We start from the raw sequence: 19,124 nt of genomic DNA, 5'->3' as shown, positions 1-19,124 counted from the left end.
AAAAATACTACTGTTATTTAAATTTTCAACACAATCAAAGCCTTTACAACTCCCCCCAGAAAAAAATGATAAAGAAAAAGAATTAAAACAAGAAATACAAACACCAGATGACGCACATTTATCTGACAAGATAATGACAGACCTTTTATATAAACTGGAAGCAGTCGATAAAGTCCTTCTTATGCCGACGTGCACCCGAACCCTCTGGCTATTTCTTCCAATACACAACTGCCTCAACATAACCACCCTAACAAAAATATTAAACATCAGCTAAAGTCATCAAACAAGTATCAACCCCCCACCTCTCTACTCATTCAAAAGCTATCAACACATACGCTAACGGAATGAGCTATGCAGCAGTGTCTTAAAAAATAGAAGAAGAAAAAGAAGAAGAAAGAAAAAACTTGATCCCCCTCCCGAGTATTGCTTTAATATTCACCGTTGAACTCTGGAATGCTCGCCGACCTATATATTATCCAAAACTCCTTCCGCGCTCGGCATCCTACGTAATCATATGAGGTTTCCAGTAAGCAATTTCCATCTTCAAGTCTCACCATCTACTGAAGCACAAAATTCATTACTGGATCATCCAAATCTCCAATCGCTTTAAATCTATCATTCTGTTGGGTACCATCTCATGTTGGGAGCCTTGACGACGAATGGGACGACAAAGGGACTCGAAAGGAGGCATTCAGCTCTTTTGACGTCTCCAGTCTACTTCCAGTAACAGACTACAACCCAGTTCTGCAATCCACAAAGCTGAATATGTGACAAAAATGCTGGAGACAGCCCCCTAACAACAACAACAACAACAACAACAACAACAACAACAACAACAACAACAACAACAACAACAACAACAACATCAACAATAAGTCTAGATTTAATATATCTAGACTTTGCAAAAGCTTTTGATACCGTCCCACACGAAAGACTACTTACTAAACTAGCTTTGCATGGAATAAGTGGTAGCCTATTAGGTTGGACTAGTAATTGGTTGAATGGTCGAAAACAGAGAGTTGTTTTAAATGGAAAAACTTCTGGATGGAAAAGTGTTGCAAGTGGAGTTCCTCAGGGTTCCGTTCTTGGGCCACTTCTATTCATAGTATATATAAATGATATAGACCATGGACTAAAATCTACTGTTTCCAAATTTGCTGATGATACAAAACTGTGCGGAGTGGCAAATGATCACTCAAACCAATTAGATATTCAAGAAGATTTAGATAAATTACAGCAATGGTCTGAAAAGTGGCTAATGAAATTTAACACAAGTAAATGCAAGGTAATGCACATAGGTAAAAATAACAGTAAGTACGATTACAAGTTATTTGGAAATTCGTTAACAAAAGTGGATAGTGAAAAAGATCTCGGCGTAATTATCAGTAACGACCTCAAATCATCCAAGCAGTGTATTTCAGCCTCTGAGAAAGCAAATAAGATTCTGGGACTGATTGCGCGATCTTTTGATTTCAAAAGTCCATCACTCATTGACAAGCTATATAAATCGTTAGTTCGTCCACATTTGGAATATGCTGTTTCCGTATGGTCACCGAATCTCATTAAAGACATTGACAGACTGGAAAAAGTACAACGGCGAGCCACAAAACTGATTCCGAATATCAAAAATAAATCATACGAAAATCGACTAAAGCACATGAATCTGTTTTCCCTAAAAAAGCGTAGACTCAGAGGTGACTTGATACAGGTCTTTAAGATTTTAAAGGGAATTGACAACATCAAAAGTGACAAAATTTTCACATTGAATGAGAATCAGACAAGAAACAATGGTCTCAAACTGTCCGGAAATAGATTCAATTTGGAAGTAGGTAGAAACAACTTTGCCAACCGTGTAGTTAATGAATGGAATAAACTTCCTGCACAGGTAGTGCAATGTAGTTCAGTTCGAAGCTTTAAGAATCATTTAGATAAATACCTAACTAAGATGCTGTAATGATTATAATTTATCTTATATTATTTGTTTTTGTTTTGTTATCATTTGTCTGTCTGATTTTCATTTATTATTAGTTATGTGTCAATTTATTATTATTTACTATTTACCTGTTTGTTTATTATTTTAACTATACCTATGCATTTATTTGTTATTTACATTATTATAGTTTTTATTTAATATATATTTTTTTTTTTTTTTTTTTCATCCGACCTAGATATGGACCAAAAGGTCTCCTGTCGGCATGCTCCGCCTTTGTAATCCTTTGTAAACAGCTAAAGACGGTCAAACTTCCATTTGCATTCCTGAGATCAAGCAAACTGGCACTTTGAAACGGAACTAGTGCGGTTAAAAATATGACCTCGCCTGACCCATTGCCATCTCATTACAGGAAACAACCCTCCCACCTGCCTGTGCAAAGTTCCCCTCACGGTGCCATATATACTATCAGAACGCCTAACATACAAAAATCACAGCAGCAATCACTTACTCTCTCACCTGCCCCCTCATAGAACAATTACATTTTACAAAAAAATTGGAGATAAAACACCAATGCCACAACAATTCCTACACAATTTTCCGATAAAAAGGACTCCAAGCCAAACTGTAAACATCTTAACTAACTAGACCAACAAGTGAAATGAATGATAACGTCCAACAGTGGCACAAAAATGTTCAAAGAACTGAAACGCTGGCAAACTACTGACCATAAAAATAACAAATTGTGGTTAGAAAAAAAGAAAAATCAGGGTTGGCTTGGGCTGGCCTGTGTTAGACAATTTATTTTTCCTTAGGGAGAAGGGCTTAGTATATCAAAATATATATACAAGATACCACCATTCCGTGAAATTGGCAGGTTGGGAACTTATTCACTTGGGAAAAAAAAAAAAAAAAAAAAAAAAAAAAAAAAAAATCGCCTAATGGCAGTTAGAACACGGAACGTTTTGTGGGACCATTAGTTATGCCCTTAACCCTTTTCTATCCGATAGTTTTCTGCCTGATAGTTTTGTCTCATTCATACATACATACATACATACATACATACATACATACATACATACATACATACATACATACATACATACATACATACATACATACATACATACATACATACATACATACATACATACATACATACATACATACATACATACATATACCAAAGGCTTTTTTCCCCCTTACAAGAGAGGTAGCCAAAAAACAAAGGCATAAATTCCACACTCACCCATCCCATCCCCACATACTCCACCCCCATTCAACCCCCCTCTCCCTCTTATCTTGGCTCCTCCTGGATCTCACCTACTGCCCTGAGTCAGAGGCAGTGTCGCAAGACATAAAATATCCACAGTAAGGCCGCTTCATTTAATCGGTGACCTCTCTCTCCATCCCCTCATGCAGAAAAGACGGGGAGAAATAGCTTTGGGCTGCGTCAATTTATTTTTCACACATACTCCCTCACCCTCCATCCCCCACCTACTCCATATCAAGCATCACAGCATCATCCATTCCTTCACCTCCACTCCTCCCTTTCCCGCCACATTTACACCCAAATATCTAAAACTATCCACTTCCTCCAGTCTCTCTCCCTTAATACTCACTTTCAGTCTGCTGCCACTTTCTCTCCTTGTACATCTCATCACCTTACTTTTACCCATATTTATCTTCAACTTACTTCGTTCGCACACCTTCCCAAACTCTGTCACTAACTTCCTCAATCCCTCCTCTGATCCTGCTACAAACGCAGTGTCGTTCGCAAACAACAGCTGGCTTATCTCCCACTTTTCTCTATTTCCTTTAACCATCTCCAATCCCTGACCCATTACCCTTGCATTTACATCTCGCACCACCCAATCCATGTATGAATTGAACAGCCAAGTCGACATAGCACATCCTTTGTATATATATATATATATATATATATATATATATATATATATATATATATATATATATATATATATATATATATATATATATATATAAAACTTGATCAACTACCGGAGAAAACAAAAGCAGAAGTACTGGGGGATCTGTATATTTTGGCCACAAACTGTGATACTTCTCAGCAGATAGATACAATGATTACAGAACAAAAATATATACAAAATAACGAGCAACGATAAAAAAAACTAGGGAAGGAACTCATGTCACATGCCCTTGGAGAGGTTGGAGAAATGATTGATGGCTGGTGAGGTCAGAACTAATGGCTTTGGAAATTAATTTATTGACATGCAAACCAAGTAACTGAATCTGGTGACCATTGTCATTTGGATGTGTGCAAGGTAACTTGTACTCACCGGGGCTAATGTCCTCCTTGGTTATTTCATGGACATTTACTATCTTTTTGAAAATACTATTGGGGAAATTAAAGATGCCTTTAATTTGGTTATTTGGCAACAGTTTGAAGACAGTATTGATCATCTCAATGTAAGGGATTTTGATGCTTTTCTTATCCCAAATAAATTTGGGCTTGGAAGTCCCATAAAAATTGACTTTTGCTGTACTTAAAGTTTTGGTAAGAAAACAAATCGGGTAAATTGATTTCAATAATTATGAACATGCCAATTCTGAATATCTAGATATCACAATATCTAGATATTGTGGGCTGAAATTCTTAAGTGTTTTTAGAAAGGGGCTACAGACTATACTATATTCTGGATGATATGGATGGTTGCGTAAAATGAAGGTAGTTCCCTGTGTAGGTAGACTTTCTTGGACTTAGACTTTCTTGGTAACCATTATGTCCAAGAACGAGAATTTACTTTATACTTTCCACTCCACTTTGAGCTTAATGTTGTGTATTGAGTTATTATGTTTGGCAAGAAAAACATCAGTAGATCCATATATGTCGTCCCAGAAGATGAAAATACCATTGGCATATCTGAACCAGAACATGCCGGCTGGTTTAATGTCAGGGAGTAATACGTTCTCAAAATATTCCATGTACAAATTGGCAAGCACTGGGGAAAAGTTAAAACCCATACTGCATTAATATCTTTGCCTACAATTTTTGAAAGAGAACACATTAGTAATAACATGAATCTGTTTTCCCTAAAAAAGCGTAGACTCAGAGGTGACTTGATACAGGTCTTTAAGATTTTAAAGGGAATTGACAACATCAAAAGTGACCAAATTTTCACATTGAATGAGAATCAGACAAGAAACAATGGTCTCAAACTGTCCGGAAATAGATTCAATTTGGAAGTAGGTAGAAACAACTTTGCCAACCGTGTAGTTAATGAATGGAATAAACTTCCTGCACAGGTAGTGCAATGTAGTTCAGTTCGAAGCTTTAAGAATCATTTAGATAAATACCTAAGTAAGATGCTGTAATTATTATAATTTATGTTATATTATTTGTTTTTGTTTTGTTATAATTTGTCTGTCTGATTTTCATTTATTATTAGTTATATATCAATTTATTATCATTTACTATTTACCTGTTTGTTTGTTATTCAACTATACCAATGCATTTATTTATGTATTTTAATTGTTATTTACATTGTTATAGTTTTAATTTATTATTATGTTTTTTTTTTTTTTTTTTTTTTTTTTTTTGCATCCGACCTAGATATGGATCAAAAGGTCTCCTGTCGGCATGCTTTGCCTTTGTAAAAAAAAAAACTAACGGTCAAAACTGAGCATTTTTGAGTCCAAAATAGGGAGTTTATCTTGATAGAAGATGTTCATAGGTTTTTGGAAATCAGACTGCATCACTATGTCGACGCAAAGTAATCTTTTATTCTCAGGTATGTCTTCTCTCTTAATTTTGTCTAAAAAGTCTTCAGAATGATTAATAAGGAAATTGGAGAAACTCTCTACAAAAGGAGAATGTAATGGGTCCAAGGGAAGTACCTTCATTATAAATCTTAGGGAAACCATTATTTTTTAAATCTCACTTTAGCAAATAATTAAATCTTCATTCACAAAACACTTCGCTAACTTCAAAGCAACCAAAGGACAATGGTCACTGGATTCAATTGCATGGTTTGCATGTCAATGGATCAATTTCCGAAGCTATTAGTTTAAACCTCACCAATTGTCGATCGCCTGCTCAACCTCTTCAAGGGCATGTGAACATTTCCCTTCCTAATTCCTTTACTTTTCCTCATTATTTTGTTTATATTTTTGTTCACCGTTCATTGTATCTCTCTGCTGAAGCGGACCACAGTGGTCGAAATATACAGATATCTCTGTAATTCTGGTTTTATTTTTTCCGTTAGTGGGTTACAGTTTGATTTTGCTTATGTGTTACTACATCACTCGACTCATATGCAGATATGTGTATAGGTACATACATATTCATATGTGCATATCTATATATGTATATACTGTATGTATATATGCACATATGTATATGTGTTTATATGTAAATAATTGTATATGTGTATATGTGTGTGTGTATATGTGTAAATGTGTATATGTGTATAATTATGTACATATGTGTATATGTATATATGTATATACGTATATATGTACGTATGTATATATGTACATATGTACATATGTATATATGTATATATGTATATACTGTATGTATATATGTATATATGCATATATTTATATATGTATATATGTATATATGTATATATGTACATATGTATATATTTATATATGCATATACGTATATATGTATATATGTATATATGTATATATGGATATATGTATATATGCAAATATGTATAATGTATATATGTATATATGTATATATGTATATATGTATACATGTGTATATGTATAAATGTATATCTCTCAGGTTCGTGTGATTTAACATTCCATGTTCCTTACAATGTCTTCATCTTTGTAGGATATGTATGTCTCTGTATTTCCCATACTGTATTCCCTGAAGATGTCTTAAATAGACGAAAAAGTTTGGATTACGTTTCTCATTTCCCAGTGGTATTTCTGCAGATATATATATATATATATATATATATATATATATATATATATATATATATATATATATATATATATATATATGTATATATATATCATATGTATGTATGTATATATATAAGTTTGGTGAAAAGAAGGTAAAGCGAATTCCCCCTAATGTACTTTTAATGCATGATTTATTCATCATGAGTTGTGCGTATGAATGATGTGTGTATAAACGTTGTTTTGTGGATGAATGTTACATGTGAATCGTGCTAGTGACCATCAGATGTGGAAGGTGGTGGTAGTGGTGGTGTGTGGGGGGGGGGCGGTACTTTTCGACTCGCCTCGGGGTGGGGGTGGGGGTGGTTGGGAACCTACCCATGTCGGGGCACTGCATAACGTAAGAGGGTTTAACCTCGTGATAACAAGGGGTTCTCTGAAGCTGAACGAAATAAGTTGATGTTGTCCAGGACAAAATTCTCAGTTATCCGTAGGCGTGAGCTGATGTCGCAAACGGGGTGTGAACTAAATATTATGGACAGCCGAACCTGAATTATGACATACCAGAATTACGCAAATGTATATTTTGCTGCTTAGAATTAAGAATATTTCAATATGTAATACTTTTATCATATAGATGCATTTTTTTTCTGCAAAAAAAAAGGGTTAATGGAAAACGGCAAAATATATATTTGCATAATGCTGATTTATCAAGTGTAATATTCTAGTACTCGTATACGTATGTGAAATATTTCAATATATGAACGATACATATTGAATCATGAGAACTAGGATATAAGCTCGTTTTACTAGGTTCCACTTTTATTTTAATTCTGGATGTCATCAGATTGCTTCGTTCGTCTCCCTGACATCAAGAAATCCCGAAATGACTTATGTTATCTCGACGATTCTTTTCCTTCTCGGATGACATGTTTATCTTTATCATAATTGACACAAGGTCACAACACTGTCATTCTTATGGCAATAGCATTCAGGGACATCTTCATATACTGTTTTGGATGCGGCACAAAATATTTGGTAGCTCTAATTCAATGTTCTGATTCGTGGGTTAACAAGCTGATTCAAAGCGAAATGTTTTTAAAAGAAATGCCTCCAAATGTATACTTACTTACGAACGGTTATACCTAACCACACACATAAAACCAAATTCATACGTACATGTGCATGCACACACCCACACTCACAAAAACACACACACACACACACACACACACACACACACACACACACACACACACACACACACACACACACACACACACACACACACACACACACACACACACACACACACACACACACACACACACACACACACACACACACAACACACACACACACACACACACACACACACACACACACACACACACACACACACACACACACACACACACACACACACACACACACACGCACACACACACACACACACACACACACACACACACACACACACACACACACACACACACACACACACACGCACACACACACACGCACACACACACACACACACACACACACACACACACACACACACACACACACACACACGCACACACACACGCACGCATATTTGCTTAGGGCGGTTCGTCGGTGATCGACGATGACACTGCTCTGGTGAGGTGAGATGGTTGAGTGAAGTTGGGTGGTAATGCTGTGGTCTTTTTCGTTGATGCCTATGAAAGTGATTGTGGAGCCCAACATTTTACACATATATCCTTCCACACTTCGGGCAAGAAACTGTGGATGGGTTCCAAACTTATGGAGGACACTCCAGACAAGTTCCCTGTTTACTGTGTCAGATGCCTTTGTTAGATCAATAAAGGACAGGTATAGATCACGGTTCTGTTCGTGGAATTTCTCTTGAATTTGGCGAATAGAAAATATCATATCTGTAGTATCTCTGTCTTTTCTGAAGCCACATTGCGTCTCCGATAGTACAGTTTCTGCAAAGTGATTGGTCAGTCTTTCGAGCATTATTCGAGCAAGAATCTTCCCTGCGGTGGCCAACAAATATATGCCTCGACTGTTACCACAGAGTGATTTGTCACCTTTATTCTTATATTTGGTGATTGTGTTAACATTTTTCCACTCTTAAGGGACAGTTTCAGTTGACCGCACCGCTAGGACCATTTGTTGGATTCGTTGGTGGAGATGATTTCCGCCGTTTTATAGGATATCGGAGGGCAAGCCATCTGGACCTGAGCTTTTGTTGCCCTTTAGACCTTATATGGCTTGGAGTGTCAATGCAAAATCCGGAGGGATGTCGAGAGCTGTGATCGTGGGTAGCTCTGGTAGTTGGTTCACGATGTTAGGGTCGGTAGGGCTCTTTTGGTTGAGAAGATTGGCAAAGTGCTTAGCCCATTTGAGGATTTGTTTGTTATCTTTCAGGAGAACACCCTTGACGATTTCGCAAGTGTGATGTTTCGGTTCGCAAGACCTTGCATAGCGTAGATATCATTGTTAAAGCCGAGTGAGTCGTGTCTGTCAGCAAAGCTCTGGACCTCTAGATCCCTGGCCTATCTCCAGTCGTTCTATATTTTCCTTAGTATCCTCTGAGATTAAGATCGAAGGGTGTACCACTTAGTTCTGAGGAATATAGAGTAAGGAAATTAGAGCATAGAATCATAGGCTTTGTTTTTGGCGACCAGAAGAAAGTGAACATCTTGAGAATTCTCATCGAAGCAGTCACGATGACGTCTTCTTATAAAACCAAGAGCATCAAAAGCAGCTTGATCGGTTGCTACACAAAGGTTGACCCATTCCTCGTTGATGTCAGAATTTATGCTGTTGGGGTTGAGATTGGAGCTGTACGTTTGTGTGGTCGGATTGTAGTGTTTTTGGAATCTAGGAGGGTTCGGACGTTCCATTTTGCGATCGTGAAAAGGATCTCTGGTTTATTAGATTGTGTGTGTGTATGTGTGTCTTTGTGTGTGTGTGTGTGTGTGTGTGTGTGTGTGTGTGTGTGTGTGCGCGCGCGTGTGTGTGTGTATGTGCACGGCGTATTTGGGCGTCTGTATGTCTGTGTGTGTGAGTGAGGGTATGTGTATGTATATATGAGTGTGTACATATGCGTACTTGACCGCAATCCCTCCTACCCCTCCCGCAAGAGGCGGAAAAGTTCTATGAGGGCTCTCTCCCTCTTCCCCTCTCTCTTTATCTATCTGTGTATCCATCTCTCTCTCCCTCTTCCCTCGCCCTCTCTACCCAATTTTATCTCGCCCCCTCTCCTCTACCCTTAATCTCCTCCCAACAATATCCCAACCGCATTCTCATGGTTATTGTGTCTACCTTCACCCCATCCTTACCATAAGTCACACTTGTATTTTCAGTTACGTACAAATAATGTTTTATACTTGCAATGCCACTGTTTAATATTCGTTGAATTTCTTTTGTTTCCCATTCATTTTTTTTTTTTTGTTCATTGACTTCTTGATTTCACTGAAACTCACTATGTTTTTAATATCTACATTTTCTTTGCTTGTAACTTCTTTTGCCAATTTGTTAGCAACTTCGTTCATATGTATGCCAATGTGGGAAGGTATCCAAAAGAAATTCACAGAATAACCTTCCTCATTAACTTGAACCACCAGTTTCTTACATTTCTCTACCACCTCTGCACTCGATGGTTTGTGCAGTGCAATGCAAGAAGTCCACTCTGGCTGTCGCTAAAAACATAGGTATTCTTTTTATGATAAATTACTCCCTTTAATCATTCATACATAGCATGTAATTCTGTGGCTATCGTTGAGGCTTTATCCTCTAGTCTCTTTAAGAGTAAAGTGTCCGTACTTATTTCGTCTTCAAAATATTCTCTTATGACTTCACCACACTCTGCTCTAACCCCATTCACAGATCTATCACAGGAAATATGTATGGAATTAATTCTGGTATAGTATTAATTTGGGACAAGAATTGCTGCCTCAGTTTATTACTGTTCAAATCCCATTTCTTGGTGTCAAATTTGTTTATGTTTATTGATACTTTCAGTGTAGTCAAAGGTTTGAATTTGGCTTCCTCAGGCATTGTACGACAATATTCGAATACTTCATAGTCCATTACTGCTTCACGCAGTCTTGTCAGATATTTGCTCTTTCTAACAGTGCCTGAAGCTATTTCCACCCCTAATTTCCTTTCACCGTTTCTTATCATCCTTACAATTGACCTTACTGCTAGTTCCTATACCCTATTGTGATGCTTGAAAGATTTAGTTCTAGTCTCATAATTTCGATTCGTGTAGTTCTCGCACAGCCTAATATCATTCTCATGGCTTTATTCTGTATTATTTCTAGTGGTTTCAGTTTGTGTTTTCTTTGCATTCTATCAACAATGGTGCAGCATAGTCTATCAACGATCTGATTGTGGTTATATACATCATTTTTAGGACAGGGATTCCAGCTTCAATTCCTTTATTGGCCAATACCTGCAACAGCTTTAATCTTGATGTGTAGACATGTTTCAAATAGTCCGTTTCATTTTTCTCATCTGAAATCCAACATGCATACCTAAGTATTTATAATCTAAGACTTTCTCTAAATTGATTCCATTTATTTTGAAGGTTTTATCATTCCTCTTTCGTTTTCGTGCTTGTACTTTATTTTCATTTATTACAAATGTCTAGGCATAGACTTTTAAGTTCTGCCAATGCCTTTTCCATTATGCTTTTGTTTGTGCATTGTAGTACTATATCATCCGCATAGATGATGACCTGTGTTCCTGGGGTAAAGTTATGCCGTGCAATTTTGTCCATCAACACATTAGTGTGGGACTGAGTACACCACCTTGTGGTGTCCCCAAGTCCATTTCCATTGTGTTAGATTCACACCTTTGATACCATACTTTTACTTTTCTTCCACTTAAATAGTTCTTTACCCATAGTAGCAATTTCTCTTTAACACCTTTATTTGCTAATTCCACTATTATAACATATTTATTGGCAGTGCGTACAAATCACTCATTGTGTGAACCCGCCTATACCCGTCTAATCAACTATGTAAATTTTTTCAGGAGCAGGACAAGGAAGAGGAAAAGGGGAAGGGGGGTAAATGTGGTGGACAAGTCCCCCACATGTGCTTCGACGCGGTATTTTGGCTTATAGCATCGCCGCCGCAGAAATGGGATGGACCAGGAATGGATATACTGTGTAGAAGTAGCTGGCCTTCGGCCTTATATTAATTGTGTGTAGGTTAAGTCTATAGTACGCCTGTACTACATGCATTTGTATCCTCTTGAAAGCACAACCTAAGCCCTGCCGAGCCATGTTTCGGTCAGGATGGGTCGTGTGCTACTTTAACGTACGCATGAGGCCTATATAAGGAAACCAGGTTTTGGTGTACCCGGCCAGTTCCTTTCAGTACTTGTACCCAGCAGGGCCCGATCCGAGGCTCGCGGTCACTTTTGTGGTTTAGGGCAGGGCTCCGAGCCCTGCCCGCCGACCCAGCCTAGGTCGACACTCGCGCTAACCAGAATAAAGCCACCAAACTCACCCAAGTCTCCTTCACTCCCTCGGCACCTAAGCACATGTAACATTCACGTAGTGTTACACACACACACACACACACACACACACACACACACACACACACACACACACACACACACACACACACACACACACACACACACACACATATATATATATATATATATACATTATATGAATACATATATCTATGTATTTATAGAGATATATATGTACATATGTGTATGTGTGTATATATATAAATATTTACATATATATGCTGAAAAACCACCAGGGAAAAAGAAAAACTGATGACCAAGCGCTTTCGTCTATTCAGACATCCTCAGGGTACATAGAAAAGAAAAAGTACACAAGAATATATACAAAGAGTATGAGGTCAGGAAGGGAACCAGGAAAGGTTGTGAGGCTCTAATGTCGACCTGACCCTTAGGTGAATGAATAAAGCATTAGAAATTTGCCCACTTTATTTAATCACCTAAGGGATTTTAATCATTGCATAAATTGGGAGGGTGCTAAAGAAATTGTTAAAAATAAGTCATATTTGACGAGAAATATAATAGAATCCAGTCTGATCAAAGATACATTTGTCAATAACTTAAATTTAAGTCATGGTATGTATAAACTAGACAATTTTATAGTGAAAAAAGTAGTAGCCAAACGTCCGCTGCCGCGAACGGGTCAGGTCGACATTAGAGCCTCACAACCTTTCCTGGTTCCCTCCCTGACCTCATACTCTTTGTATATATTCTTGTGTACTTTTTCTTTTCTATGTACCCTGAGGATGTCTGAATAGACGAAAGCGCTTGGTCATCAGTTTTTCTTTTTCCTTGGTGGTTTTTCTGTATATTTAGAATCACGAGTTTATGTGATTTCTCATGCATATATATATACATATATATATATATATATATATATATGTGTGTGTACTGGTATATACCGATGTATCTATAGGAATATATTTGTATATACATATATATATACATATATATATATATATATATATATATATATATATATATATATATATATATGTGTGTGTGTGTGTGTGTGTGTGTGTGTGTGTGTGTGTGTGTGTGTTTTCAACCGCAAATCACTTTTAATTCCATGCTATTGCAGTCGAGACTAAAGAATCGCTCGATGGAGTCATCCGTTAGAAATTTAAACGTGGACGAGCCGAGGATTCGAACCCAGCTAACCCGTAACAAAGTTACAGTGACTTAAACCAATACGCTATTGGTTTAAGTCACTGTAAATTTGTTACGGGTTAGCTGGGTTCGAATCCTCGGCTCGTCCACGTTTCAATTTCCAACGGATGCGTCCATCGAGCGATTCTTCAGTCTCGACTGCGATGGCATGGAATTAAAAGTGATTTGTGGTTGAAAAAAGATATTAATTGATCACTGGGAACCATTCAGTGTATATGTATATATATATAAATTCTGTTACTCTGAGTCCAGTGTTTCGAAATTTTTCCGATATACATACATATATATATACATACATATATAAATACATACATATATATATATACATACATATATATATACATATACTGTATATATATATATATATAAAGATATATATATATATATGTGTGTGTGTGTGTGTGTGTGTGTGTGTGTGTGTGTGTGTGTGTGTGTGTGTGTGTGTGTGTGTGTGTGTGTGTGTGCGTGCGTGTGTGTGTGTGTTTATGTATATACCTATATAAAGATAACGTACGACAGTCCTTTCCTGAATTTACGTTTGTTGATATAACTTTCAGATACTTGTGTGGGGAGCAACAAGGGGGTCTGTGTTAGTGCTGGTCCTTAAAGAAACTTAATACTCTCATCTTCATCTGTTGGTGCACCCCGAAGGACCTGGCAGTCTCCGGGCCAGGCCCATGGTGTCTAGGTGTTTGAACTGTTCCCCAACTCAATTATTCACACGAGTATTGACAACCGGTAAATGCTTCCCCCCCCTCCTCCTCCTCTTCCTTTTTCTTCTTCTATTTCTTCTTCTTCTTCTTCTTCTTCTATCTCCTCCCGTTAGTCGGTGACACACTAATACAATAGTCGGCAACCATCACATCTAGAAGAGCCACTTTATTAAAGTTTAAAATGTTGGGCTGGTGGAGCCGCAGTACACTAAAATAAGTTCAGATATGAAAGACATTTCTACAAATCATAATAATTTATAGCTACAGGTCCTTTTGAGCTTTATATATATATATATATATATATTTATATATATATACAGTATATTCATATATATGTATATATATATATGCGCACATATATATATACTGTATATATATATATACATACATATATATATATATATATATATATATGTATATATATATATATGTGTGTGTGTGTGTGTGTGTGTGTGTGTGTGTGTGTGTGTGTGTGTGTGTGTGTGTTTACCGAGTTGTATTATACGCGAAAGGAGCTATGCTCGTGGTAACCCGTCTTTGTATCTTTCAGTATCAAGTTTTTTCTTAAAATCTTGATTAGTGTTTGCACACACTGTTTCTTTATCTAAATTATTCCAGGTATCTAGTACTCTATGTGGGAAGCTATTTTTTTCAGGTCTCTTCTATAATTGTCCTTTTTGAGTTTCTTTTCGTGTCCTCTTGTTTTTCCATTGTCCCATTTTAATAAATTATTCCTATCTAGGATTTCCATTCCTTTCATGATTCTATGTGTGTGTGTGCGTGTGTGTGTGTGTGTGTGTGTGTGTGTGTGTGTGTGTGTGTGTGTGTGTGTGTGTGTGTAATTTTGACAAACTTTTTACAAATATACAGCATATGACGTCTTCATTTTGATGGAAAAAAATATTTTGTAAGAAGTTTCTAGAGCTACACAAGTGACTTGAAAAAACCGCATGCAGCTCCTGAGTTGCACGTTGAAACCACTGCACTAATACAGTAGAGACAACAGTCCAACGTTTCCTCTCAGAGAGAGCAAGGGAGAGCCCATCAACGAAATTCGATGCAATAATAATCATAATTTCATACTAATATTCAAGTCTATTCATTATGCATATGTATTACAATTTATTGCATGACAAATGATCTCTGCAAATGTATGTTAATATTAAACACGGGAATGTTCATTTGCATCATTGCATTAAGGAGCAGGGACCGCATTTTTTACAGAACCTATGCGTCTAAAGAAAGTCAAGGAAACGCTTTGTTTACTAAGTGCATATAAACTAGGCACTAATATCCTCTCTCCGGTCCTGAAACTTTACTTACACCGCTCCCCCTCTTAATATGAAACAATTCTTTCTTTACTTTATTTTCTTTTTAATGAAACATAGCGTAGCTATGAATAAAACCCTCAGTATCAATAGTAAGATTTTTAAAACCCTCTGAACAGTCACTCCTCCAGAATCTTACTATGCGATACCTTTGGGTGTTATTCAATTAGTGTAATTCTATTTATAAACAAGTATTTATACTATATGTAATATAATGTTTGGATATTTCAAACACAAACGAAAATTATTCGTTGTCAAATTCTGGAGAGGCGACAAGAATTTTAGTAGCGAATATGGATATAAATTATAAGGATATAATATATATGGATATAAATTTAAGAAACGAACTAAGTATACAACGTACGAAATAGGCACTCCATAAGAAACTCTATGGTTCGTTGTGAAGTAGAGTCCACTGTGAAGTCACTGACATACCAAATAGATGACTAGATAGACATGATTTTATTGCGTAAGAACAGATCCTTCTCTGTTCGTTCCGCGTTCCCCTGTGCCAAGCGGTCGATAAAGTCACTTATACAACTGCCATCTTTCCACCGATATTATAGTTGGCGTTGTTCTAACTTTTACATCTTACATTTTTTCTATTTAAACGCTGTTGATTAGATTTTTTTTTTACAGAAGACGTGCGAACCTACGAAATAAATTCCAGTGATATTTTAGCAAACGATGTTTCACTTAACCACATTTATCATGCCACAACGAATTCATTCTTTCATTCCCCCTTCCTTTGACGACTGAATAGTTACTTACTCTTAGGCCTAAAATAATGTAATTTAATTCGAGCAAATCTGGAGACACTATCACATCACATGCATCATCCTTTGACGACTGAATTGTGTTGCTTACTCTTAGGCCTAAAACATTGTAACAGCCGAGCAAATGCATCACCGCGTTGGCGGACGTGCAGAAATTAGATGTGAAAAAAAAAAAAAAAATCGTTCATACCCGCCTACCTAGCCTGTTAAACGTCTGCTACTGCTTATGCCAAGGGTTCTCAGCCTTACTTGGCCCATTCACCCCTTTCACCATTTGTCTGAATGTCATTCCCCCCTCCTTTCCAAGATTGCCTGTTTCAAAAAGTGCATTCTAAATAATATGCAAATATTACTAAAAACCCTTTTATTTTTTCCAAATTAGTATATATTTTTCCCATATTATTATAATTCCAGCCCAGGTGACAGGCCAGATAGGCCAAAACCTATGATTGCTTTCCTCACCGCGTAAACTGACTGGTCACAAATCACCCCCAGAAAACCCAAAATTCCCCCCTGGGGGTGAATTTCACCCCTAATGACAACCCCCGGCTTATGCCATTTTCCAATTTCTTACCACAATTGCGCTCAACGGTAAATACCGTTCTCAAATTTAAAAGCTCCGTTCAAGCTGTCTCTGACTTCATATCATGTTTATACGTATAGAAAACTATAGGAACATCATCTGACAACATTCTGAGTGCATCTTGAAGTTTGTGGCAACTTTTGCTGGCTCACCACAAGGTAGCAAAGAAACGTTGTCTATATGGTGAGCGTTCATCATAGAATTGTATTTTTATATTTCCTTGAGATATTCCAAAAAGGGACAATTACTTTTGTTTTTCTGGATTTTTCGTGTGTGTTTACCTAGTTGTATGTGTGTGTGTGTGTGTCGTTTTTCTCCATTTTCTTGTCATTGAATTTAACATTTTTTAAATAAAAAGAAATCAAGCAATTTTTTCTTTTCCCTAATTTGTTCATTATTCCAACATTGATTAAATATGTATATTTATGTCAAAATAGACAAATGAATTGTTTGAAAAATACAAAAATTATACAACAAAAGCAAACAAGTTCTTTAAGAAATGACTAATAGAAAAGAGGGTGACGCTGTCAAAGCGCCAATGGTCGCGGAGGGTGACGCTAACAGGCTAGAAGACAACAGCGGTAATACCTCCGTCTGCCGTGAGGCGTCGCTGTTGATTACATCAAAAGTGCAACCAAAGGAATGAACAGCCCTTCCATGGTACAGCACTCCTGTTAATACTAACCTTCTCACCCACAACATTGTTGATCTCTTCAAACAGCTTGTCCTGGACGTCTGAGTGGACTGAGAGTAGGTGAAAGGTGTATCCAAGCGCGTTGCTTGTAGTCTCGTAGCCGGCCAACACAAACATGAACGCGTTCTCCACCACTTCCCTCTCTTGGAGAAACGACACACGTGCAAATAGTGCACAAAAATTTGCATATTTTTCAATTTTCCATTTCAAGCACAAGCACACACACACACACACACACACACACACACACACACACACACACACACACACACACACACACACACACACACACACACACACACACACACACACACACACACACACACGACTAGGTGGCGCGGTTGGTAGAGTACCAGATTATTGTTACGGTGGTGCCAGCAATATCTGGTTCGAATCCTGCCCAGGGCTGAAATTATTTCAGTATCGCTGCGCTTCGAATCGTTACTCCAACTCTCGTGGGCGGGGAGTTGGGTGTGTGTGTGCGTGTGAGGTCATAGCATTACCCATAGATCGGTCATACGAGCTCTGAGCTCTCTTCCGGGAGAGAAATAGCTGTCGATCAAGAGTCCAACACGTGATCCAAAGACCAAGTGAATACAAACACGCACGCACACACGCACACACACACACACACACACACACACACACACACACACACACACACACACACACACACACACACACACACACACACACACACACACACACACACAGACGTATTACATGTCAAATAATTCCGACAGTCGTCCCTGCTCGAACCGGACATACGTCGTCAATGGCGATTCTATTCAGGTATTACAACGGTGATAGTCAATCAAGGATTCGTACCAGCTTAACAACGAGCTATGACTGGGCTTAGTTCTCCGTAAAACAAAGTTAGGACGGCAGTTAGCAGTCGACTTAGTTCTTTGGGAGTTAGATAAACTTCCAAGTTGAAGAATTTTAAGTCTCAATGGTTCAGTCGGAACAAATTCGGCTTTGCAGCTCGCAAAGTACCGGTTCGAGCCCGCGGACGACTGTCGGAATTATATATATATATATATATATATATATATATATATATATATATATATATATATATATATATATATATATATATATATATATATATATATTTATATATATATATATATATATATATATATATATATATATATATATATATATATATATACATGAACAGTATAGCGTGCACTCATAAACGTAAACAATTCCTTGGATTATAAAATACAATTGTCATTGAGATTATGTCTACCAATTCATTCCAAACACACACACACACACACACACACACACACACACACACACACACACACACACACACACACACACACACACACACACACACACACACACACACACACACACACACACACACACACGCACACACGCACGCACGCACACCGACGTACACACAGCTCTCTTCTCGTAAAATATAACTAGGTAAATACACACACACACACACACACACACACACACAC

General features: G+C 37.3%; 1 protein-coding gene across 1 annotated transcript; it reads right to left on the bottom strand.

Moving 5' to 3' along the window:
- Positions 1-4,717: 4,717 nt before the first annotated feature.
- Positions 4,718-8,839, bottom strand: LOC143031683 (uncharacterized). Its single transcript, XM_076195827.1, has 3 exons — positions 8,590-8,839; positions 5,584-5,772; positions 4,718-4,914 (listed from the first exon to the last, which is right to left on the bottom strand). Exons 1-3 carry the CDS (start codon positions 8,837-8,839, stop codon positions 4,718-4,720), a joined length of 636 nt encoding a protein of 211 aa, XP_076051942.1.
- Positions 8,840-19,124: the final 10,285 nt, after the last annotated feature.

This window comes from Oratosquilla oratoria, chromosome 1, assembly GCF_046742065.1.
Source record: "Oratosquilla oratoria isolate Oo_2021 chromosome 1, ASM4674206v1, whole genome shotgun sequence".
NCBI classification, from domain to species: domain Eukaryota; kingdom Metazoa; phylum Arthropoda; class Malacostraca; order Stomatopoda; family Squillidae; genus Oratosquilla; species Oratosquilla oratoria.
Note: the sequence above shows the minus strand (reverse complement) of the source record. Positions and strands in the feature narration are given on the sequence as shown.